The 26,087-nt window shown below is 38.3% G+C and overlaps 1 protein-coding gene across 3 annotated transcripts in view; it reads right to left on the bottom strand.

Moving 5' to 3' along the window:
• Positions 1–26,087, bottom strand: part of LOC106070005 (titin homolog) — a 187,517-nt gene that overhangs the window by 43,718 nt on the left and 117,712 nt on the right. For all 3 annotated transcript variants that reach the window (XM_056016501.1, XM_056016503.1, XM_056016502.1), the window contains exon 15: positions 16,586–16,711. In XM_056016501.1, coding sequence (XP_055872476.1) covers positions 16,586–16,711 — 126 coding nt within the window. The remainder of the gene's footprint in view (positions 1–16,585; positions 16,712–26,087) is intronic.

Consider the following 26,087-nt stretch of genomic DNA (forward strand, 5'->3'; position numbering starts at 1 on the left):
AGTTGACATAAGCTTTGTCCCAGACAGAAAGAGTGAGTTGATATAAGCTTTGTCCCAGACAGACAGAGTGAGTTGATATAAGCTTTGTCCCAGACAGACAGAGTGAGTTGATATAAGCTTTGTCCCAGACAGACAGAGTGAGTTGATATAAGCTTTGTCACAGACAGACAGAGTGAGTTGATATAAGCTCTGTAATAAAAGACAGTGAACGTAAATGACACAGAAAGATATTATCTAAAGAGATAGAAAGAGATTAGCAAAAGAGATAGAAAGAGATTAGCAAAAGAGATAGAAAGAGATGCTATTGAAAGAAAATAAAGAGTAGAAAAATACAAGAAAGAAGAAAAGCGAGAAAGTAAGAGAGTATGAATTAACAAAACTGTTAAGTCTAGCATTGTACAGATACACAACCAGGAGATGAGGTGACCACGGGATGAAGTGACCAGGGGATGAAGTGACCACGGGATGAAGTGACCAAGAGATGAAATAACCAGGGGATGAAATGACCACGGGATGAAGTGACCAGGGATGAAATAACCAGGGGATGAAATGGCCAGTGGATGAAATGACCAGTGGATGAAATGACCGGCCTCTAAGAAAAGTATAGTTAAAACGAGACAGTTTCCTATCTATGTGTATTTCATGTGCTAACAAGCTGAATAGTAGATTGTTATGACCCTATTGGCGGCGCAAAAGGGTTGACTATAGGCCCAGCTGACACACACGTGAATCACTCAGGTCAGCGGGGCCATGGACAAGGGACAGTACTACGATTACACGATTACACGCAAATATGACCAATGTTATGGTCATGTGATCGAAAGCCTGCGTGTACGAGTGACAGTGTGTAGGAAAGCGGCAGTTCAAGACCGGAGAGCGTCGAGACCGGGACTGTTAGTCGGCCATGAAGTCGGTCCTGGTTGAGTCCTTAGGTGTTGATGTACAAGTCTAGAAAGAGAGACAGTAGAGTTTTGTACGGTGATGTACAGAGTGACATTTTAGTGTTGATGTGTTTGATGCCAATTGTCTAGTATTGGCTGTTACCTACTTATTCACTCATTATTAAAGTACCCGATATTGTGGAGCTCTTGTTGTCAAGTTCTTGATGTGTTGATGTGCTGTGTTGTGTTTAGCAGTGTTTACAGAAAGCCTGAGTAGGAAGAGAGATCGTAACACTGGTGTCTTGAAGTGGGATTTCCTATGGCTTCTGTAAAACTGCTAGATGAACTGAATCTGAAAGAACTGAAACAAGAGCTGAAATGGCGAGGACTGAAGTACTACGAAAGGAACAACGAAACTCTTAAAGAACGTCTCCGGCAAGCCGTAGTGGATGAAGAGGAAGATCCGAACACGTACCTCTTTGAACTCAAACCCGATGTTGTAGAGCTCTTGATCACCTTTCAAGAGCAGATGTTGGCTGGCTTTCAGAATGTGATCAAGGGTGACTCGCAGAAAGAGACAGGTGAAGAAACAAGAGAAGAGACCGAGAGCAATAGTTCAACCAACGCTTTTGCTACAGACGTCCATGACGTGAGTGCCTCCATCAGCCAGATAGAACAAGACAACGTCGTGTCTTACCTCAAGCCTGTAGCTGAGGACATTAAAGACATCTGTCAATCTGTCAGTGCTGTTGAGAGGAACTCAAATTTTGGTGGCTGCACCCAGGTGTTTGGCAAGAACTTTGTGTGTCGAGCTTTGCAGGGAGAACGCCAACTTCAAGGAACCCATAGGCAAGGTCTGCACCCAACAGACGTTTGTCCTGCTGACGAGACCATAGTGAGAAGCCCTGATGATGGTCAAGTAAGTGAACTGGAGCCTGATGCTGAAGATGAGGGTCCTTCGCAAGTGGAGTGCTGCCAACTTGCTCCACTAGTTTGCCCTCGGGCAAGCCTGAAGATGATGTGTGCCACTATTTCCCCTCCTGTGAACCTGAAACCCAACCCCCAAGTCTTTCTCTTCAAAGCCCTATGAAGAAACCTGTTAGACCAACGATCTTGGTGACCCCTGTCCTGACATATCCCTCCCCATGTGTTAAGTGGCTGCTCTCAGTAGTGAGCGACCAAAGAAGGCGACGTTTGCTGAGTCCAAAGTGCAGTGCGATGCAACCAAGATGTCAGTGCAACCAGGTGAAGGTCAACTGGAGCAGGAGAAAGAGACATACGCTGACTACAACACAGATGGCTCCATCGAGATGGCAATATAAGCCCTTTGTCGCCCCCACCGATAGACCTCCTCCTGCATCGATTCATCTCCACTGCCCATGTCGTGTGATAGATTTTGTCCGGGACGGACAAATCTGAGAAGGGGGCAGTGTTATGACCCTATTGGCGGCGCAAAAGGGTTGACTATAGGCCCAGCTGACACACACGTGAATCACTCAGGTCAGCGGGGTCATGGACAAGGGACAGTACTACGATTACACGATTACACGCAAATATGACCAATGTTATGGTCATGTGATCGAAAGCCTGCGTGTACGAGTGACAGTGTGTAGGAAAGCGGCAGTTCAAGACCGGAGAGCGTCGAGACCGGGACTGTTAGTCGGCCATGAAGTCGGTCCTGGTTGAGTCCTTAGGTGTTGATGTACAAGTCCAGAAAGAGAGACAGTAGAGTTTTGTAAGGTGATGTACAGAGTGACATTTTAGTGTTGATGTGTTTGATGCCAATTGTTTAGTATTGGCTGTTACCTACTTATTCACTCATTATTAAAGTACCCGATATTGTGGAGCTCTTGTTGTCAAGTTCTTGATGTGTTGATGTGTTGTGTTGTGTTTAGCAGTGTTTACGGAAGGCCTGATGAGTAGGAGAGAATCGTAACAAGATTATTTGCCCTCAGAACCAATGGTACAGTATTTCACTAGCACAGATCCATGATTTATATGTGAATAGTATATGTGAACCTGTCACTTTGTGAGAATCTATTTCCAAAGTTGACGCTTGTCTCTCAAAAAAAAACAAAAAAAAAAAAACAAAAAAAAACAAAAAAAAACAAGAAAATGTTTTAAAAAATACTTTTTAAACTAAATCGTATCTAAGGGGAAGAAGTCCTCTTTTACAACTCTATATTTCAACAATGTAGAGGTTTTTTTCCTTATTCGATATCTTTGTGTGTGTGTGTGTGTGTGTGTTGCATGCGCATGTGTGTTAGTAATTAATCTTTATTACATTCTGACCCTTCTTGCTTTCAGAAGACGTTTATTATACACTAGACTAGGTTCTTCCTGGAGTTACTTGCAGACACTCCGCCCTTGACAAGCTAGAGGGTCTGGGGTTCGCCTCCAAGCACTATTTCCAGTATTTAAAAAAAAAAATGCGTATTCTGAGGTATGTACAGTGCATTATCCTGCTATTATAAAAAATTTAGTTCAAAGATCAAATATGCTATTCACTGCTGGAGCCCAGTGACTGGTACAAATATATATAACCCCTCTTGGCTACTCTCATGGACTTTGGTGACTGTAGTTTGCTTTTGATTTTATATCGAAAATTGAAGTTCTATTGTCACATCTGTTTCGGGTTTTAAACTAAAAAAAGTTTCGATTTTTTTTTTTAAACAAACTCAGAATCCTCTTAGCTACGATCATAGAATTTGGTGATTGTAGTTTGCTTTAGAATAAAATTGAAGATGGGGTTTAAAACTCATAACTATTTGGAGGGGGGTTTTAAACATAAAGCCCTCTTGGTGGGGGGGGGGATTAAATTCAAAACAGAATTTAATTTTAAAGAGGTTGTTTTCAGCTTCAAACCTCGCTGGAGGGGTTTTAAACTCAAAACCCTCTGGAGGGGGTTTTAACTTGTGAGTGACCTCCAGCTGTCTCGTTCTGAAGCAGCTTGTAACCAGGGGCTCTCTTCTATGTCAGTTAAAGCAAGTTGGCGCCTAAGCTGGTCTTAAAAGCGTTTTCGTGGGGGGCCTCTGTTACGTCGACCAACTTTCAGCTTACCAAAAAACACTTTTTGGCATACGTTCATCCCCCAAACTAGACACTTGCCCCGCCCAGCGTGACTGTTGTAGTTCCTCTACAACTCTATACTGTCCATACTAGCGTTTGAAAAGCGTGACGTCAATGTAGAAACTAACCTATCAGGATACGGAATGTAAAGCCGTTTTCTGTAATTAATCCCAAAATATAAACATGTGGTTTTAGCTCGGTGTGTCTATCAACTGCAAATTCTCGGCAGCATCAATTCAATACAAAGTTTGTCTTCCAGTAGTCTCGCCTTACTTTGGATGGCATCCCTGAAGTGTTTCTTAACATGGTCAAGTTGGTTGTTGGATTATGTCAATGAGACTGCTGATGTCAATAAATTACTGGTAATTTATTGTTTTGTTTGTAACCAATAAGGGAAATTAATCCTTCATCTTCACAGATTTGTCCCCTTTGATGATAGGGTATTTTATTTCTCCATCCCTCATTCTCGATCAAGTTGAAAACTTAAACAATTCTCCATTATGGGCTACTTAACAAAACATGAATCATTTTTTAACAAGGTTACAAAAGACAGTTTGTGTGGAAACACAAACTCAAAATCGGCCCCCGAAAAGGTCCATCCAGGCAGGCTTCAATATTTTCAGAAAGAACATGCAAATGAAATTATATCAAAGACAAATGAGAGATAAGAATGGAGAAAGAAGGTTAACAGATCTTGTGTAGTGCCCCAACGGTCCCGCAGATCAAAGGATAGGTGAAAGTGAATGTAAAGTTAGATGTGAACCTGGCCTAACTAGTTCCCCTTTTAGACCTTGTGGTCTATAGAACAGATCATGTAAAGTTCATCTGTTTTTGTGGCCTACGATTAGCGAGGGTGTCATGTAGCAAGTACAACGACCAACCGCCTATACTTTTCCCCAACTAATGTCATTTACCCATTAGAGCTGAGTGGACTTAGAGGCGCCCAAAGATTCCAAAGTTGAAAATCCCAGTCTTCACCAGGATTTGAACCCGGACCCCCAGTTCGGAAGCGCTTTACCGCTCAGCCACCGCGCCTCCCTTGGCCTAACTGATGTCTTATAATTGATCCAATTGTTTTGAAAAGGCTCAATCTCTTATTCGAATCCTCAAAAAAAAAATTAAAAACAAAATATTTCCGCAATAAAAAAATCGTTCATAAAAATGAAATTTATAAGATTACTGTTCATTTTAAATTAGGTCTAACTTATAATGCATACTAATTAGCTTTTTCTCTTTAAAAAGCTGCTTGCATAACTGATTTTAAAAATTAGATTTTTCGCTTTCAGAAAAAAAAAAAAGTAGCCTTTGCATCAGAACTTTGAATGGTCTAAAATATTGTGATGTCGGATTTTCAATATCTTTTCTAGTTTACGAGATCTAAACGGGACGGACGGACAGACGGTCAGACGGACAGACGGACAGACATTTCGCACAAAACTAATAGCGTCTTGTCCCCTTTCGGGGGCCGCTAAAAATTAATCAATTAGGAAATTAGTCATTGGTAATTAATTATTTTGTTAGATATCGAAGAAGCGAAATAATCAGACATTATTGAGATATATTTCTCGTAAGCGTGGAGTAGTTCCCCTTAGATAAGCCTTTTTTTTTTCTTGCTTTTTTTAAGATTTTTTTTTTATCTTTTTCTTGTTTTATTATATATATATTTTAATTTTCAAGGCGGCGCGGACATTTTATCTGCATCATTCTTTCCGCCCAAGAAATATGTACGTATTATCTTGCTTGTTCTCGCAACATATAGGCCAGTATGGTTGTGATATTCATTTTAGAGCTCTTTAGTGTCTGAAGTTTAGCAAATGATTAGCAGCAGACGAGATTTACTATGCTGTGTTTACCAAAAGTGACATCACAAGAATTTTAATTAGATCCCAGCCCCAGATGTACAAGTGTATGCACGTGACTTATAAATGTGAAAATATGTGGAGGGGCGGGGAATTTATTTTTCTGTTGGTCGGGGAGTTGGATCTCGAGTGTTGACAGCTGGTGGCCGCAAATACTGCTCAGAATGTAAGCCGTGAAATTTTATTAAGGTTTTGTGTCTGAAGAGCTGGATAGCAGATCTCTCGCATGGAGTCGAAGTTTTTAGTTTGAATTTCATACCGATCTATTTCTCTTCCTACAGCCACGTCCGAGGCTCACACGCTTATGGTTAGGGTTATTGTTAGGTTTAGGAAAGAATTTGGTCCTAAATAGTAAAATAAAGTTCCCCTTTCAGACTTTGAGATTTACGGAGCAGGTGATATACAGGTCATCTGTTTCTGTGGCCCACGGTTAACGAGGTGTCATGTGGCCAGCACAACGACCAACCGCCATTAGAGCTGGGTGACCTCAGAGGCGTTCAAGGATGCCGAAATTTAAAATCACAGTCAATCACCATAATTCGAACCCGAGACCCCCGTTTCAGAAGCCAAGCGCTTTAGCGCTCAGCCACAGCTTAGCTGCCTTAGCAGAGTTCTATTTTGAATTAGCATACATGACTACATTAAATAAGCACAAACATTTTACTGGAGTCGTGAAAGTCAACAGGGCATGCAAGATAAACTGACTTGGATACAGTCGAAATCGATACAAAAGAACTGGAAAACCATTTTACCATGACAAAGATGCCATAGTCTTACCATACATAAGTGTCATCACCCCTCCCCCCTCAAAGAGAAACCGGGCTGTTTGTTCAGCTAGTCTCCTGTGAATGCACTAACTTTCTGCGCCTGTAGAGGTCCAGGAAGATCCGAGAAAAGCTTAAGCACCATGCCACTCTACTGAACCACTCAGTGACAGCTTCAAGTCCCCCCCCCCTTCTCTGTCATATTTACGATGGGCTGAATACTTGGGTAAACAGGTAGTCAAGCGCTGCAGCACTTTCTTCATTAGCCCGAAATCTTAGAGTTGGTTGTTTGCGTCCTAAACAGAATCTTTGAGTTGGTTGTTTGCGTCCTAAACAGAATCTTTGAGTTGGTTGTTTGCGTCCTAAACAGAATCTTTGAGTTAGTTGTTTGCGTCCTCAACAGAATCTTTGAGTTGGTTGTTTGCGTCGTAAACATAATCTTTGAGTTGGTTGTTTGCGTCCTAAACAGATTCTTTGAGTTGGTTGTTTGCGTCTAAACAGAATCTTTGAGTTGGTTGTTTGCGTCGTAAACAGAATCTTTGTGTTAGTTGTTTGCGTCCTCAACAGAATCTTTGTGTTAGTTGTTTGCGTCGTAAACAGAATCTTTGTGTTAGTTGTTTGCGTCGTAAACAGAATCTTTGTGTTGGTTGTTTGCGTCCTAAACAGAATCTTTGAGTTGGTTAACAACAAAGACAAAGTGATGTTAGTTTTTTCAGTCAACAGTCAAACACCTATGCCATTTATGTCTAAACTACGGCCGGCGGGTCTTATCCGACCCCTCGAACGTCCTACCCACAGTGCTTAATGCAAGCCCGTGGTGACGTATAATTAGACTTTTCTTTCTATCTGCGGAAATGTTGGGTCTCAGATAATCTTTAAGTCCCAACAATGGTATTTTCAAAAAGGGTTTGTCTAGCAACCAAACACAATCCATAGCCGACATACGTATTCTATTTGAAATAAGGGGAATAAATCCTATGTGGATGTATATATATATATATGGGTTTATTCCCCTTATTACTTTATAACCTTTCTTCTACCACTTCCCATTTTTGAATAGCGTTGAAATTTTACAAAATTATTGAAAGTCAATAACAACACACGAATCAATAAAAAAAAATTTGTAAAGGAATTAGTAATAAATAATAAATTATTTTTTGATATAATAGAAAGTGAGCAAAACATTGCCATATTTTTTTAGAAAAATGGAAGTTATTAGCGGTTCTTTCCATTAGATAGGCTTTGTTTTTTTTTTTAAGTATTCTTTTTTCTTTAGCATGTTTTATGATTTGAATTGCATTAGTAATATATTCCATTCTTGAAGGAGTATGTCAATTGGTTCCACGTGAATATCCCTGAAACTTTGGCTTCATTGGATATCTGAAAGTATATTATTGTACTGACCACCCAATAACAGCGTCACAATGGTCAACAGCCAAGAATTCAAGGATTCAAGTCCAACCATTGTGATCATTTAAAGATGAAATTAAGAGGTAGGTATGAGCAAAGCAATTACATTTCATCCATTGTCAACATCGTATACGAAGCTAGTCTACGGTCATCTTATCTTATCTTCTCTTATCTTATATATTACAGACGTTTCTTCAAAGAAAAAGAAGATTGTTAAGTCCTACTCAATTCATGTGTCAATCTAGCCACACATGTTAATCAATGACTCTGGCCTGGCTTCTGTTTATTTGCTCGCTGCGTTTTGTAATTAAACGCTGTGTTTAATGAACATAGAATCATGTTGATTTGCCATGGATTTCTCTTGCTTAAAATTGCCTGATAAAAATTTATATAGAGGAATATATTTTAGGTTTGATCCATATAAAGCATTGTCTTCGATTCAGAAGATTAAGGGTGAGTGTAGTTATTTCTCATGATCACCCTAACCCAGCTGCAAGATGCATATTTTGCCCCATCTAAGGCAAACAAATCCTTTGTTGACGGGGTGTATTCAAGTTTTCAATTTGTCGTCTGCGCCTGTCTTTGGTAAGGGTTTTCCTTTAAACTCCTCGCATTCTCATGGGGTACACATTTGATCTAAACAAAGCGTATATGCATTTTAAGTTTTACCTTTTTAACCCGCTAGGGTCTTTTTGACAAAAAACAAATGGAAGGAGAAAATAGTAGGGGGGAAAGACAAGACCTGCTCCCTTATCAGCGACTGATTTATTTATGCGTTGTTTTTAACAGACAGACTAGGAGCCAGCCGGCACTATCACGTGTCAGATCTTTATGACGCCATTCTCCGAATGAATGACGTCATCAGTTTTTACGCTTTAAAAAAAAAACTTTTCCCACACGCCTCTAGATCTACTTACCTTCCTCGCCCCTCTTTCTCATTCAAACAGCTTTAACAACAATTCAAGGCGTAGTGAAAGAGAGATAGCGGAACTGCAACAGTAATTTTGAAACGAACATTCTTCGATGGTTTAGTGTAGGGCACTTTTGATGTTGGTAAACCCGAATCTTTTCTAAACTACCTCCAAAACACTATACGCACAACGAATTCTTTTGTGGGGGTAGAGTGTTCTTTCTTTCTTTCTTTTTTTATTTTGCATTCTTTTTTGTGTGTGTGTTCGCATGTGCTTGGATTCTTTACTGCGCAAGGTCATTTCATGTATAAGACGGACCGCATCATAAGTGATGATATAGAAGAAAGGGTTACTACAGCGATTGGACCACACGATGACCTGCTACGTATTGTAAAACAAAAACAAAAAACGCAAACTTAAATTATAAGACCGTATTACAAGGTCTTCTAGGGAGACATTCCTTCAGGGAACAGTACCAGGAAAAAAGAACAAGAGGTAGACAGAAAAATCGATAGGAAGACATCATAAAAGAATGGACGTGCCTGGCTCGCCAGCCTTTGAAAGAGGTTCTATCCAAGGCAAAAGACAGAAAGGAATGGGAAAGACGGTAAACAGATCTTGTGTGGTGCCCCAACGGAAAGGGAAAATTGATGGCGGTAAAGGTAGAAGACGTAAGCGTAGAGTGTTTCTCTTCCGAAACAATTTCATTTGGGTGTTAGTCTTTCTTTTCTTGGTATTAAAATGTGCAAAATATCGAAATTGTTTAATACTTTTAGTTTCCTCTAAAAAGGATTAGCCATTTCTACTTTGTGTGGTTTGTCAATCCGTTTGTTCGTTTGTCTGTCACGTTTTAATCTCAAAATTTGGAATTTGGACCACTCCCAGCACCCTAGCAACGTCCATGGTCTAGCTACTACCATTCGTCCTCACTCTTTGGGCGTTTTTCAAACTTCCTGACATTAGCTGGGTAAAAGTAAAGTAGGTTGGTCGTAGTGCTGGCCACATGACACCCTCGTTAACCGTGGGCCGCAGAAACAGAACCTCTACAACATCTTCCTCTTAGATCGTACATTCTGAAAGGGGAAACTTTACATTGACATAATGCCAGGTATTCACAAACATTTTTTTACATACATTTACAAAAGATAACGTATTCTTTTTGTCTCAGAAGACAATTTTCTTCTTCTTCTTCGTTCTCATTGTTATGTTGGAGTGTTCAGATGACTAGACCAATACATGAGATGAAATGCGCAGTGGTTTCCAAATCCATATAGTTTTCTTTCTATTGGGGTGTTTTGGGGTCAGTGTCTTATACGGGCCTCTTGGTAAAGAGAGCAGTTTTGGAGGACGTGGTCGGCATTCTTTGGTGATACTCCACATGGGCAGATTTCACTGGTTCCAATTTTGAGTTTCCGGTACATGTGTTGTCGCATTCTATTGTGTCCGGACCTGAGTCGAAAGATTAGACGTTGGTCTTGTCGGGATAGCTTATAGTAAGCGTCATCTTTCTAGTGATTTGGATGAGAGCTCGTCCATTTCTCATTTATTTTATTTACAATTAATTTCTTCAATTCTTCTGGATAGACTGCAGAGTTTATTTGTGAGTTAGTTCTCCCACTCGTGTGTCAGCCTTCTCAGAAGACAAAGATTTCACAACTTCTTAGTTCTATATTTAGCATTAGCATGCAAAAAGATTTTCACCAATTTCAGTTTGTGGTTTAGGAGGGAAGGTCTCTGTACACATGACAATACTTAACAAACGGAAGAGCGGATACAGGGTGTGTATCAAAATGGTTGCCAGGAGTGTACTGGGTCATGTGTAGGTGAGGAAGAGAGCGACCTGTATTGTGCCTGAGGGGCTTGCAAGAATGTTAGTCAAACCAGACGACAGGAAGTTTGTTATATGTTCATTTGTGTTAATTCAAGATTTACATTTTTTTATCATACAATGTACTACGTAAGCTAATCACAGTTAACTTTTTTTTAAATTTTGATATTTTAAATCTGGTTTATATTTTTATAAGCCACAAAGATACAATATGAGAAAAAGACGAATAAACAATAGGAATGAATATGTAGGCGATATAAATGTAATCTATGAGACATTAAAATAGAAAAGTAGAGCAAGGGACTTAACCTACTCATCCATTATTAGTAATGAAAAGAAAATGGCTGACGTCTTGTGTTCCTGTGCTCTAGAATTCGCTAAATAGAGATTTATCATGTCGGTTTGATGATTTGTAAATATTATAAAAGGACACAATGCAGACGTGAAAAGGACTGTAAGATTTAACAAATTGACAAATATAATTTATATGATTATATACTGGAATTTAAATGTGTCATTATTAATTAATTGGCTAATCAATGTGTTTGGAATTATGAGTCCACGGTCTTGTTAGAACTTTAGACTCATAAGAGGACAATGAATTTGCAAAGATTTATCTTCGAAATATATAGACAACCAACTAAAATGAATACTACAATTGAGAGTTTTATCAAATCTGCAATAAACATAACTCTCATGGTAACATATATAACTTTTATTTATGCCCCAAAATTTAGAAATAATAACTAACAAAGTTCTAATTAGTGAAAAACATCAATTAGCCTTAATGACCAGAGCTAGACTTTTGTTTCATTTTTCAAACGAATGTTATACATAAAGCAACATTAAATATAGTTTGCACAAGAATTATATAATTGCATGATTTCAGCTCTGAATAGCTTGCATAATGCATTGCTTTGTACAAATGTAAATAGCATATCATAGCAAGGGGGCACAATTTCCTAAAATAGAATGGTGATTATAAATAGGCTTCATGGATAAATAGAATTATTGTCTGATTTCTACACTTAGTTTAGCAGCAGTAAGGTACAGTGCAGATATTGTAAGGAGCAGTAGGGGCCTAATTAATACACAAGGCAACACATTTACATGTATAGGCCATTAGCTCGAGCTTATCTGATTTACAGAATGTTAATACAGAAAATATTTTTCACAAAGTCGAACACCACTCTTGAAACAAAAACAGTTTGAGTAATATAGTCTGTAACTCGAGCGTTACGATATTAAAGTATATGAAAAGACCCACTTTGGATTAAAACAAAAAAAATTATCAGTGAACAGAAAAATCTAGATCTAATTAAAACTCATAGAAAGTGAAGCTCCACCTAGACGAGGGTTAATCAAGATAGGCGAAGATGGGAGAAATTCATCTGAAAGCAGGCAAGACACAACAATTGCTTGTTCCAAAGAAATATAGAGCAACAATTTTAAAGCTTGCACATGACATCCCGTTTGCCGGACATGTGGGAGTAAAGAGAACATAGAATAGAATCTTGAATGAATTTTATTGGCCTAGAATTACGCAAGAAGTCAAAGCCTACATAAAATCTTGCCATATTTGCCAAATACATGGAGCAAAGGGAACATATATGCAAGCTCCAATACAAACAACAGACTTAAGTGAAATGCCATTTGAAAAGACAGCTGTATATATTATTGGACCAATGCCAGTAATATCCGGAAGAGACCATCGCTACATATTGACTGTTGTAGACATGTGCACACGGTTTCCAGAAGCAATACCATTGAAAAGAATTTCTTCCGAAGATGTCGGAGACGCAATAACAGCAATATTTGCAAGAACAGGTTACCCTCGCAAAATACTGAGCGATCAAGGCACCCAGTTTAAATCAAATGAATTCGCACAGTTTTGCAAAACTCTGAATATTAAACAACAATTTGCTGCCCGTTTTCACCCTTAAACAAATGGGATGTGTGAACGCCTGAATTCAACGCTGAAAACAATGCTGAACAAAGTAGCACAGGACAACCCAACAGACTGGGACAAGCTGATCTACCCCATACTGTTCGCCTACAGAGAAGCACCACACACAACAACGGGCTTCTCACCATTCGAGATGCTCTATGGCTTACCTGTTAGGGGACCCATGTCACTATACAGAGACCCTCTAGTTAATAGGAACATAGAACACGACGAGACACGACGAGGCACAAGTAAGTGGAAATGTCGATGTCCAAAATATATAGAGAAGCGGGCAAGGGAAATGGCCTGCAAGGCGAAGAACTGGAAAAGTTCATAACATTAAAAATAACACAGGAAGAAGAAATGGAAGAAAGGAGATTTAATAGGGAAGAAGTTGTGAAGAAACAAATCCTTTTACATTTAAAGTGTCTTTTAATTGTGAAACATTATCAACCTAACATATATACACTGCAGACATTAAATACAGATCTCCTACTCAGTCGCTGACTTCCTCTCTTCTTGTTTACACCCTCGTAACTTCCCCCAAGTCCCCTAACTCTCGATACCCAACAATTGACCGTGTGTCACGGTTGACCACACAGTAACCGTGTCACAACAATCATCATTAATAGAAAAATCTAAATCCATCAAAGGCAGACAATGGTTATGACTGCGCCGTTGTGGCAAAATATGTTGGTCACAGCTACATTTCTCATTAATCTTCGGACTTAAAGACAATCTTAATTATTTGTAATAACTAAACCAAAACCACAGGAAAAACATCACCCACTAATAACCATACCACCAACAACATCATCCACAAACAACCATACCACCAACAACATCATCCACAAAAAACATACCACCAACAACATCATCCACAAACAATCATGCCACCAACAACATCATCCACAAACAACCATACCACCAACAACGTCATCCACAAACAATCATGCCACCAACAACATCATCCACAAACAACCATACCACCAACAACATCATCCACAAAAAACATACCACCACCATCAATAAGAGAATAAAAATCAACATCATCTACCAAAAAAAAAATATGCAGAATCAAACTCTTATCGCTTGTAAGTATTGTTTGGTATTGTTCTCTTCATCTTGGTCTTCTTCCTTCTGCATTCCCTCATTTCAGCCCTCTCCCCCACTTTTTTTCCTTCTATTTTCTACATTTCTTAGCAGGTAGACTCACCTTTGAGCAGGAGGCTTGCACTCAATGAGTGAAGGGGAGGCAAGCGATAGGAGAGTACGGGAATGATTTCATCAGTTTTCTGATTCTCGGAGTATCTCAAGTCTGATCCTTTGGCCAGACAATGCCGCTAACAGCAATATAGGCACTCATGATGTTCACTGCATACATCTATTCTAGCATCATCATCATTCTCTTGATTTGCGTCGTAGGGGTGCTGTCGCGGTTAGATTAAACAACTCCCTCCATTCTTTTGGGTCAGCTGCTGTCCTTGGCAGAATGTCATCTCATGTTGTTCGGCCAGCTGTTCTTTGGACGACCCATTCTTCGTGCTACCTGCACTGTACATTGAAAAAGGACTTTTGATATAGCCATGTCTTACGATATGACCTAACCAGTTCAGCTTTCGTCTCTTCACAGTATTGAAGAGTTCTTCTTTTTTCCCAACCAATGTTGTAAAAGTACAAACTCATTTTTTTTTCTGTTATCTGATGCCCAGCAGTCTTCGTATTATTGTCATATTTTATCATAAATATGTTTATTATGAAATCTTTCCGGAAGTTTGAAGTCCCCGTATGTTTTACGGAACTTAAGTCGCTATACCAATAGGTGCATTTTAATCTGTACATTGATGGTTAAAAAAGAGTTTATAACATGTAATAAAATTGTTAATTATGAAGCAAAATGTTAAGTCGTTGAAAGAGTTTGAGGAAGTTAACTAGAGATTTTCAGAATTCCCTTTTCCCAGAAGAAATTAAAACGGACTGATAAACACATTATTTTTTTAAGGATATTAAAATCTCATTTGACCAGCCGGTCTTTCTGGACAATGTCATGTATTTATATGTAATTGTCCCTAATGAATGTTTTCAATTGCCCTTATGATATAGTTGGAAATTTTGTTATGGTTTATTGCTTGTCATATTTGATTAATATTTAATTCCATATCTATGATCACTTCTATTTTTAAGTATTATTCATTTTACGTCTAGTAATTTTCTCTTTGTGTTAATTTAAAAATCAAGGATGGAATCAAATATACTATTTCACTATCTTTCTCTGTCTCTCTCTCTCTTTTCCCCTCTCAATCTCTTCTCAATCTCTCTATCTCTATCAATCTTTTCTCCTTCTCTTTTTCTCTCTATCCCTCTCTCTCTTTCCCCCTCTTTATCTCCATCTCTATCCATTGTGTCTCCAACTCTCTCTCTCTTCTATCTCTTTTTTATCTCTATCTATTCTCTCTCCCTATCATTTTCTCTCTCACTCTCTCCCGCTCTCTCTCTCCCCCTCTCTCCATAAACCCTCTCTCTCTCTCTTCCCCCCCCCTTATCTCCATCTTTATCTCTATCCATTCCCTCTCCCTCTCTCTCCCCTCTCTCTTTTTCTACATTCTCTCTCCCTCTCTCTTTTTCACTCTATGCTTTTCTCTCTCTCTCTTTCTCTCTCACCCTCTCTCTTTCTCACGCGCTCTCTCTCTCTCTCACCTCGTTTAATACCATTTATCTATTCACAGATATAAATTCGCTGTGTTTAAAACTTTAAAAATATTATCCTCAGTTTGAGACCCTCCCAGCTGAAGTGCATTGATCAGCTACAGGTAGCCTGTGCACGGATACATTCCAGGTATATGATGTTTGTAGAATGAAGTTTCTTGTTGTTACAGGATGATATTTGCATAGCTGCAGGTAATGACAGCGACTCTCAAAACTTAAAAGGATGGCTATGTGAATCGAATGCACGTTACTGTTTGTTGAACTAAAATAGATAACAAGGGATCTAAAATGTTTTGTTTTTAAAGCTGGTATTGACTCTTTTACAACGCAGTAATAACATTACATTTCAGTAGGGCATTTTAGATGCTACTTTAGAAATTCAGAGAATCACGTCATAGCTTAAAACCTCTTGCAATCTCACAAGGAGTGGTGGAAAACGGGACTCAAAACTCAGGACCACTGTGACGATAGTTCAAAGTGCAAACTACAGTGTTGAGCAGCACATTCAAATACTTCATCTGGGAATAAGTCAAAGCGACATAAAAATGTCAAGGTCGAGTTGAACACCACCAACGAAGACAAGGATTTTCAAAGGTTCAAACCTCTTGCTGCTAATGACTCAAGTCCCCTGCGGAAATGCGCTCACACCCGGGAGTTGCTCCATCTTTTGTTTTCTATTTCATGCTGACGAACATGAGATCTCCTTCACGCTGCTCATGTTAGGATTATATAATCATGCGGGGAGCGTCTCAATCAACACTCACACTGGCTGGTATGAGACCAGAGCTAACGCCTTGAGATTGAGACGAAAGACTAAAGGACCGTTTATAAGGGGGAAATGACAAGTACCGGCATCTTTAGAGTTGCTAGTTTTATAAGTTTTATAAGACTTGAAGATTATTATGTCCACGCAAGATAAATTGTCCCAGCTTCAAAATGTAGTCCGGAAGGCAGAGGAAGGGGGGGGAGGAGGGGGCACGATGCCTCACACATCCTATATTTCTATGTGATGTTCATGGAAAGTGGAAAAGGGGGGGGGATGCCAATAGAGTACATTGCTTCGGGCGAACGTTTTGATCACTACGCCTCTGGCGGGAGTAAAAGTTTGTTAGAAGAGGCGAAAAGGCTGATATGGAAGACAAATAGAGCCTCCAACATCTAGCCTGGCATTGTTATTTTTGTAGCAGACGTTCAAACAGCCATATTACTGACCTCATCGTAAAGCTTCCCATAATCCTCTTTCAATCTCTGGCGCTCTTCCTCCAAGATGTCTATCCTCTCCTTTAATCCCTGGATTTGATCTGTGGCGATGTGAAGATGACGTTGACTTTTGAGAAGCTGTAACAAAGCACACAAACACAAAAAAGTAAATCAGAAAACGCATTTCGAAGCGAGTGCTGCAAAAACAATGCAGATATGGTGTTTACTTTATTTTTAAAAACTAGCGTTGTTTTGAGAGAATAAACTAAATTGAACTAGTAATTACAAAGCTCGCATTAACTCACGCAGTTTGTCTGTCTGTCTGTCTGGTAAAAAGGATTTACTTGTTATTTCTCCTACACCCATTCTCATATCAAGTTGAGACTTTGCACAATTATTCATTGGAATGGACAATACATCAGTCAACTAAAAAAAAAAATAACCGGTTAGTCAATTAATTACTGGTAATAATTATTTTCTTTCATACCAACAAGGGAAATCAATATTTCAGTATTCACAGACATGACTGCAGGGTTTTGTCACGTTAGATAATTGTATAAGTTATTTCTCTCACACCCATTCCCGGATCAAGTTGAAACTTTAAAGTTATTTATGGTACCTATAAAACCACGAATCAATTAATAGATTAACCAATTTGTCAATTGATTATTGAATATTATTTTTTTTTGTATGATATCGAATAAGGGAAATAAGTTGTGCATTACTGAGAGATATAGTTGTAAGTGTGTAGTTTTTCTCCTAAGGTAGGCTTCTTTTTTTTAAGGTATAAAATTATATATATATATATATATATATATATATATATATATATACATAGTTGAATGTAAGGAATATGTACCGGTATGTAGGTATGTCCCGCATAGAAATCAAAACCGTTGGACCAATCCTGATAAAACTTAACATAAATGTTTTTCAGATCATGGTGAAAGAATAACTGTTTTTCAGATCATGGTGAAAGAATAAATGTTTTTCAGATCATGGTGAAAGAATAAATGTTTTTCAGATCATGGCGAAGATACATATTTTGTACATCTTTCAATCCAAGAGAAAAGTAAGTGAAGGCAAAATAAAAAAAAGTAAAATAAGCTAGTCGCCCAAAAGGTAGACAGAATATTACATAAACTAATTAAATCTGTTGATGTCAATTTACATCGGGGCCAATACTTTGTGGGGTGGGAAAGATTGTTGTTCCGGTCTTTTTGTTGTTCTCCTGTCGGTATGTAGGTCACAACGTGAAGGTTTGGAAACAGAAGGAGGAAAAAAGAACAGCAAGCAAATCTAAAAATAGTCTGGCTGATCCACAAATGTTGCTTTCATTAAAAATCAAAGACCAAAACGGTGGTCGGACATGCGCAAGTCAGCACATTTTTACCGTCTACAAGTCTACATATACAGCTTAAAATAGTAGGCTCCCCTTGAAATTCTTTATGGAAGTTTTTTTTTTCATTTCCACTATATTTGTTGTAATATTTTTTATGATTTAATATGTGGCTTATGATTTTTTTATTAAGCAGCTGTATTTTGCTTCAGGTTTTATGTCATTATTTTACATTACAGCGATTACATCACAAGCAATATTAGATCTATTAAAATGTGTGTATCTTCATATACATTTAAATCCACCTTGATACTAAACTTGATAAGGCCTTCGCTTGAGGAATGGAGTAAAATAAAAAGAAAAATTCTCCTTTCAGACCTTGCGATCTATAGGGCTGATGTTGTTAACGTCATCTCTTTCATTGGCCAGCGGTGAGCGAGCAGGGTGTCATGTGGCCAGCACAACGATCAACCGTCATTACTTTCCCCAACTGAAGTCATGTACCCATTAGAGCAGGGTGGACTCAGGGGCGCCCGAAAATCCCGAAATTCAAAATACCAGTCGTCACATGAATTCGAACACAGGACCCCAGGTTTGGAAGAGAATGCGCTTAACCATTCAGCCACCACATGGAAATCGTTGCCAATAGCTCAATTGTCTATTTCATGCGGTTTTTGGCAACAACGAACGGATCCAATATAATGTAATCATTAAGGAGGTTTCATGTAGAATTACGAGCCGATCGCCCGTCATTGCGTTGGTTGCTTTTCATCCTCTATGTTCCTTGAAGGATATGCAGTTTTTATACTATTAATTGAATTTATTATTATCAGTGATTTTCTGGAACTAGAACAAATCATTAATAGAAGTAGTGGAAGAAGCAGTAGTAGTAGCTTAGTAATAGTAGAATAGGTTTTATCAAGTCAACCTATCGTTTATAACAAAGTTTTAATGTCCATTTCTTTGAAACTTATAGTAGCCTTAACTAGAATTGTGCAGTAATTAGAAAATTTAATACTGTACTGGACACTTGTATTAAATTATTGGTTTCCAATATATGGGATCCTTTTCTTATCTTGGGATACGATAAATGGCAGACGTGATGTCAGAAGAACATTTTCAGACATGATTTTGTTTGTTAGAACCAATAAAATTGCGTTCAACAGTTATGGCATGTTGTCAAGGATATATCATCCAGTCATAATGCACTGTTCAATATATATATTACAATAGATGTGTTAGTTTAGGATTTTATCTTCGTTATTTACTCATGTTTTATATATTGCGCGTAGGGTGCTGTACTATTGAATCATGATGGTGTTTTAATTGAATAGAACGTCATTGAAGGAAAACTGAAGGCCCTTCTGAATAAAAATAATAATTTCATAATATTTGCATAGAATAGAGAGGTCTAGTCATTTGTGTTTGCCGTGTACTCTGTTCAAAAATGTTCATAAGAATCTAATTGAAGAACATTCTAGTGGTTTCCAGAACTTTCTAGCATTGACTATGTTTAAATTGATATCACTGACTTGATCTTCGTGTCTCAAGTTTGACATGCGTGTCTTCGTAAACAAAAGACTACGGTAAGTTCCGGTGTCGTAGAGTTAACTCCAAACAGTGGATAAATGTTTACAAGCTGATAAGTTTCTTTTAATAGACGCGACTCTGATTCCAGGTGTTACGAGGATAAGATCTATTGAAAAAAACAAATTGACTTCAATCCTTTGTAGACATTGGCCTCACCCTAACCAGCATGTATATCCAAAATACTTTTTTTTAATGGCCCATGCTGGGTAAAACCCAGAGTGTTTTATGTGCAGACAATCCGAAGGCGTGTGCGCCTCCATGGTTGACACATTAAGGTCACAAAAACTAAAAGCTTTTTTTTGAAAATACAAAATTATCAACGTTTTCAACGTGTTTGAAACATGAGCAATAGATTTTACACGTCCATGAAAAGCGTTTGTCTAGCTTTCATTCATATTTTATGCTCACACATATTAACCAATTTAAAAACAATATCGCAAAAGCAATTTGAGTTATTATTATGGAGTGTGTGTATTCATAAACAGATGCATCATAACTGTGGGAAGAACCGAGTCCTGTGTAAAGGTGTGGTTGCCGCCCAAAACTCACTTAGGGGGACGCAGTACGGAGTTTATCAAGTAGTAAAGCTATTTTAAAGCTAAAATAGACTGTAGCCATGATATATTGTGTTGGAAACGTTCCTTTTTGACAACATTCTAAGGTGCAAAGTTTCATCAATGAATTGATGGATAGAAAATTAAATAAATATTCAGTATTTCATTACCTAATCATGTTTAAGTTTGATCAGTCATGATAAAAGAAATGAAGGTGCTTCGCTCCGCTTTGGAGCACTTTATTTTTGTGAGAACATTTGTGGTGGTACTTATACTGAAGCGTTTTTCTGTGTCTCTTTTAGTTTCTTTTCAACTCAATCTTCTCCTTATCTTTATCTGCATCTGTTAGACTTTGAAGTCACTTCATGATCTATCCACCTAACCTTGGCTTATCTCATCTTGAAAGTTAGATTGAAAATATTTTTTTTTCGGTTTGTTGGTGTGTGTGTGTGTGTGAGGGGTGGGGAGATGTGGTAGGGGGTAAATCAACCAGGCAACCAATTTCAAGCAAGATAAACGATACCGCTCTCAAGCCTTAGCAGACGACTGGAAGGTAGCAGCCGACAAGTGAGATGCTTGGGCGTTGGACCAATGGAATACCAGTGCTGTTTCGTGCAAGGTGTGTAAGTGTATTTGTGTCTGTGTGTGCGTGTGTGTGCTAAAGTGGAATGGTGGGACAGTAAAAAAAGGTAGAAACCGCTTTTTTCAGTTTAAGTGTTTAAATTAATTTTCCACATCAATGCCCTCTGCTATTGCATTTAATCATCAGTGTGGCGTTCGGCTCTTGTAAAACCTATCACAGAATTAGCTTTAGTTTTATTTCGCACATCACTCACAGAACACAGTTGCCCACTTCATATCTAATAATATTGCAGTAGTGACTATTAACTGATAAAATTGTTAGTCCATAATAAATACATTTAAGATTCCTCTAAAAACAAATGGTTGACCCCAGTGTTGATAGCCGTCATTGGCTTATAGCTCCAAACAGCTAGTACAACAAACCTATTGTTTATATTCTTATATTGTTTATATTCTTATATTGTTTATATTCTTATATTGTTTATATTCTTATATTGTTTATATTCTGAATGTAAAACTTGAAACATTCCTAACAAAACTAAATGCAACTTTTCAAACAGCATATGCACAACTTTCAACATCAATGTAAATATCTTTAGAAACATCATTGAAATAGTGATAGCTAAAACAAGATATAACTCACTCTAAAAATACTTGTCTTTCTGTTCTTATTCTTCTCTTATATTTATTCTCTTCCACTTAACCTTCCACTTCCATATTTATAACCACGTCTTTCAAAGACAAGAGTCGTGGTGGTCGAGTGGTAAAACGCCTAGATTCCGAACATAGCGGTCTCGGATTCGAATCCCGATGAAGGCTAGGATTTTGTATTTCGGGTTTTTAGGGCGCCACCGACTCCACCCGAGACCTATTGGTATAGGAGGCCTGAGAACTGACCTGCGACGTCGCAACATGTGGTCAGTTTAGACCAATAGCTCGTTGCCACATCCTATGTAGTTACGTCAGACCTGTGACGTGGTAACGAGCTATTGGTCTAAACTTCCCACTTGTTGCGACGTCGAAGTTCTGTGTTGAGATCTTCTATAACTATTGAACTCTGCGCATGCATCTCCAATGGGTACCTGACATTTGTTGTGGATTGGATGTTGTGATGGCCACAAGAAACCCTCGTTAACCGTCTGCCACAGAAACAGATAACCTTAACATCATGACCTACAGATAGTAAGGTCTGAAAGGGGAACTTAACTTTTTTTTTTACCGCAGACTACTTCGTGGTTACACCAGAATCAATTCAAGCTTATAATCCCGCAGACATACCCCCTAAACACCCAATATTGTTGTAACAATAAAACAATGTGTATTTACACATTGAATTCCTACTTTGGGCTAACGAGCGTGATGGCTATGCAGAGAGTAACGTTGACATCTCTCGTTCCTATTCTGGCACTAAATGTTCATGTCTTTAATGGAAGACTCAGTCCATTTCTCAGTCATAAATAACTCCTTCATACAAAAATAATATATTCTATCCGCTTTTCGATTAAAAATAAAAGTTGTAGTTTATATAAAAATCATTATTCAGAAAGTGTCGTGTAGTCTAATGTACACGTCTGGGGAGGGGCGGATTTCGGAGACAATGACGAAGCGGGTCCGCAGCTCATCCGATTGAGACTTCCCACCGCACGCCACTGATTCAGTAAAATATTATAATGTGGAAGTGCTTTACAAATCATGTCTATATATAGCTACATCCTGAGGCGTTTGATCTGATTGTAGCTTTTAATATTTTGCGTATATTAAATCTGCTGAATTTAATTAAGCATCGACAAGATTTTGATGATCTTTTTTCATTGTAGTTACTAAATATATTAAATATATTTTTTTCGCCTTTTTTAGTACTGTATCTGAAATAGGGCTGCGGAGCCATATGTAAAAGTGTTCGAGACGAACCATAGTTGTTCTACGATTGAATGAGGCCAACACATCTGAAGGGATATTGTGGCTATATTAAAGAGAAGTTAAAGTTGTTTCGTTTATCTGCTCCATAGTTGTTATTTTTAGAATGTTTTTGGCAGCGTTTTTTTTTTGCCTGGAATTTTTTTTTTTACAGATCAACTCTCCAATCTCTCTCTCTCTCTCTCTCTCTCTCTCTCTCTCTCTCTCTCTCTCTCTCTCTCTCTCTGTTCGTTTCCTATCACTTCAACTGCTTCTGGCATCTCATATTTCTGCAGATTTAACAAAATATGCCAACACACCATGAAACAAAATCTCGAGAAAATCGATTATTGATTGAATTGCTTCTGGTAGATTTAGGGTCGAATTTTGGAAATGTGCATGCCATAGACTTGACAACTGACATCCAGACATGATATTTAGAATGATATGAAGAAAATAATTCCTCACATTTCACATAACGCTGTTAAGACGCAAGTTGTTTTTAACTGTTGATGATTTCTATGCAAGGCCAACTGTACGTTGTAGCAGGTCAATATATATTTATTATACAAAAACTTGACAATTAAACTTCATTGCTACTCTCTGTATAACTCCAACTTATACAAACTTTCTACTATTCGTTTTACAAGCCCCAAACTCTCTCTACAAGCTCCAAGTTCTAACAAACTAACATTAGCAAATATCAGGTCTTAAATCACTTTGTTTTCGCCACCCGTACTTTTCATATGTACTATTTCAAACATACTAAGTCTTACACTCGCATCTCACAGTTACCCACCCGTTACTCACCCGTATCGTATCATAGCAGCTTTCTGTCATCCAGACATTGACACACGCTCCCTGTTGGTCCCGGCACTCCATAACCGCCTCAGTTCGATCTACCTACTTATAAATTTGTTTCTCTGGCACTTTTATTTTTTTGTCAGTGTTAGAACGGTGTGACGTCACAACTAAAGTGAATATTTCATGGAGATTTGTTGTTTTTTTTACCTTTTCAAGGCAGTACCCCCTTTCAGACCTTTCAATCAATGAGGGTAAAATAAAATAAATTATAGCTTTTATATAGCGCTACTTTGATGCTTCAAACATGTTCAGAGCGCTTTGGTCCAATCTCATTTGTGGACCAGTGGGGGGAGGGGGTATGTAGGAGAAGGTTTTCCGCGCTGCTTTAAGGCGCTCAGTTAACACAACTCTGACCGAGTCGGGTGTCGAACCTCGAGCCCCCTTCATAGGTAGCCAAACCAAGCCCAGTTCAAGCGTACTTAGCCTCTCGACCACGATTTAAAGCTCATACGTTTATGTGGCCCACGTTTAACGAGAGTGTCAAGTGGCAAAAACAACGAGCAATGAAAGTTTGGTACCCATTAGAGTTCGGAGGGCGCAAGGGCTTCCTTTTTTAAAAATCCCAAATCAACGAGATTCAAACTTAGAACCTCTCGGTTCCAAAGCCATTGTCTTACAACTTGGCCACCACGCAACATGTTATGATGATTTGCTTATTTGTTAGGTTACACTGTTACAAGAGTCGTGTAAAATCAAGGGCCGTAAGTAAGTACATGTGGGCCGCGGTCAGTTTTTGTGGAGGGCCGCTACTCTCATTTGAAGACTTAAAAAAGGAGCTTAACACCAGGTCAGTGGCGTCAGGCCAGTGGTGCCAGTCTAGTGGTTCCAGGGCAGTGGTGTCTGGTCAGTTGTTTCAGATCCGTGGTGTCAAATCAGTTGTGTGAGGTCAGTGGTGCCAGTCGATGGTGTCAGATCAGTGGTGTTAGGTTATTGTTGTCAGAATAGTGGTATCAGGTCAGTGGTGTCAGATCAGTGGTTTCAGGCCAGTGATATCCACTGAGGGCCACGAACATTTCCACTTCTGTACGGGTAGTTGTGTGCAGGAAAGCGCTCCCAGGGAGGCCAATACAAGCGCTATAAAGACACTCTCAAGAGCTCCTTCAAGGAATACGATATCGACATTCACGGATGGGAAGCACTAGCTCTCGATCGCTCCTGATGGCGTGAAGCTGTGAGTCTCGAAGTCTCAAGATTTGAAGCAAGAAGAGTGGCCAGCGTAAAAGAGCGCCGAACCTACACAAAGCTGAGAGAAGAATCAGGCCTATCTGCAACTGACCAAACCCATCCATGCCACGTATGCGGACGCCTTATTAAAGCGGGTATTAGACTTTACAGTCACCTTCGAGTCCATAAGAAATGAGAAATGTGCTCATCCTCGATCACGAAGAAGGAGCTATATATCCAACAAGCTAGTTTGTTCACTGTCTTGTTAGGATAATTGATAGTAGTTAAGTGTATGTTTAATATCTTTACAATGTTTTAAAATTTAATATGTCAAGGTTTTATTTTTAAAAAAATGTAAAGCCCCCATCTCTCTCCATTTTGATTACTATGAGGTCTTGGGTGTTAGAACAACTAGCGATCTGACCCTGCAATAGATTTGACGTTAATTAGACGAACTTGACTACAGTAGCACCAAAAGTCAATCACAAAACTGGGGTTAAACTAGGTTACTCATGGGCCAATCATTGGTTAGTGGCAGTTTTCAGTCGGACATAGAACAGATTTCGTTGGACAAATGTTTTCCCTGGAAGTCCAAGCTGTAGACGAAGTGCAAGAATAGAATGTATTCATTGAAACCGGATGTGACGTTTTGAGAAGTGAAAGTATTTAGGAGCACACTAATACATTGGAAATTTATATGCTGTTTTTACAAAGGTTATATCAACTCACTCTGTCTGTCCGGCAAAAAGGTTAAATACGTTATTTTTCCCACACCCGTTATACGATAGAGTTGAAACTTTGCACAATTATTCATTAGAATAGACAATACATAAATCAATAAAAAAAAACAACAACTAATAAGCCAATTAATTACTGGTTATTAACTATTTTGATTGATACTAACAATAAAAATTAATCCTTAGTATTCACTAATATGGTTCAATATGTCGGGTTTTGTCACTTTAAAAAAAAATTAAAACGTTATTTTACCGGCACCTATTCTCGGATCAAGTTGAGATTTATTTTAAACAGTTATTTATTGACTCTAACAAAACATGAATCAATTTTTAAAAATAAATAATTAGTCAATTAATTATTTTGTTTGATATCGAGAAAGGGAAATAACTTCTACGGCCTTAATTAAATGGTAGAGTTGTAAGTGCGGAGTTCTTCCCCTTTTGATTATTTTTTTTAAATAGATTTTTTTTTAATATTTTGCTTGTTAAGTGGTTTAGTCACTGTTGTTATAAATCTCATGTGCTTACAAGAGTTCATTCTCTGACGCTTTTCGCATGTTGTATCGAAAAAATCAGTCTCATAAACAATAAACATGGTTTATGACATTTTAAAAAGAAATGTAATAAATCATTCTCTGATTTTTTTAAAAAGTCTTAAAAGTACAAGAAAATTAAATAGTGAAAAAAAAAGTCTTTCCATAGCAACTGTAACCAAATACTTTTTTTTCAAAATCCATTTTTTTTTACTTTAAAACGAGCCTTAAAACAAAACAGAGAAAAGAAAAAGT

This window comes from Biomphalaria glabrata, chromosome 17 (genome assembly GCF_947242115.1).
Source record: "Biomphalaria glabrata chromosome 17, xgBioGlab47.1, whole genome shotgun sequence".
Lineage (NCBI taxonomy): Eukaryota > Metazoa > Mollusca > Gastropoda > Planorbidae > Biomphalaria > Biomphalaria glabrata.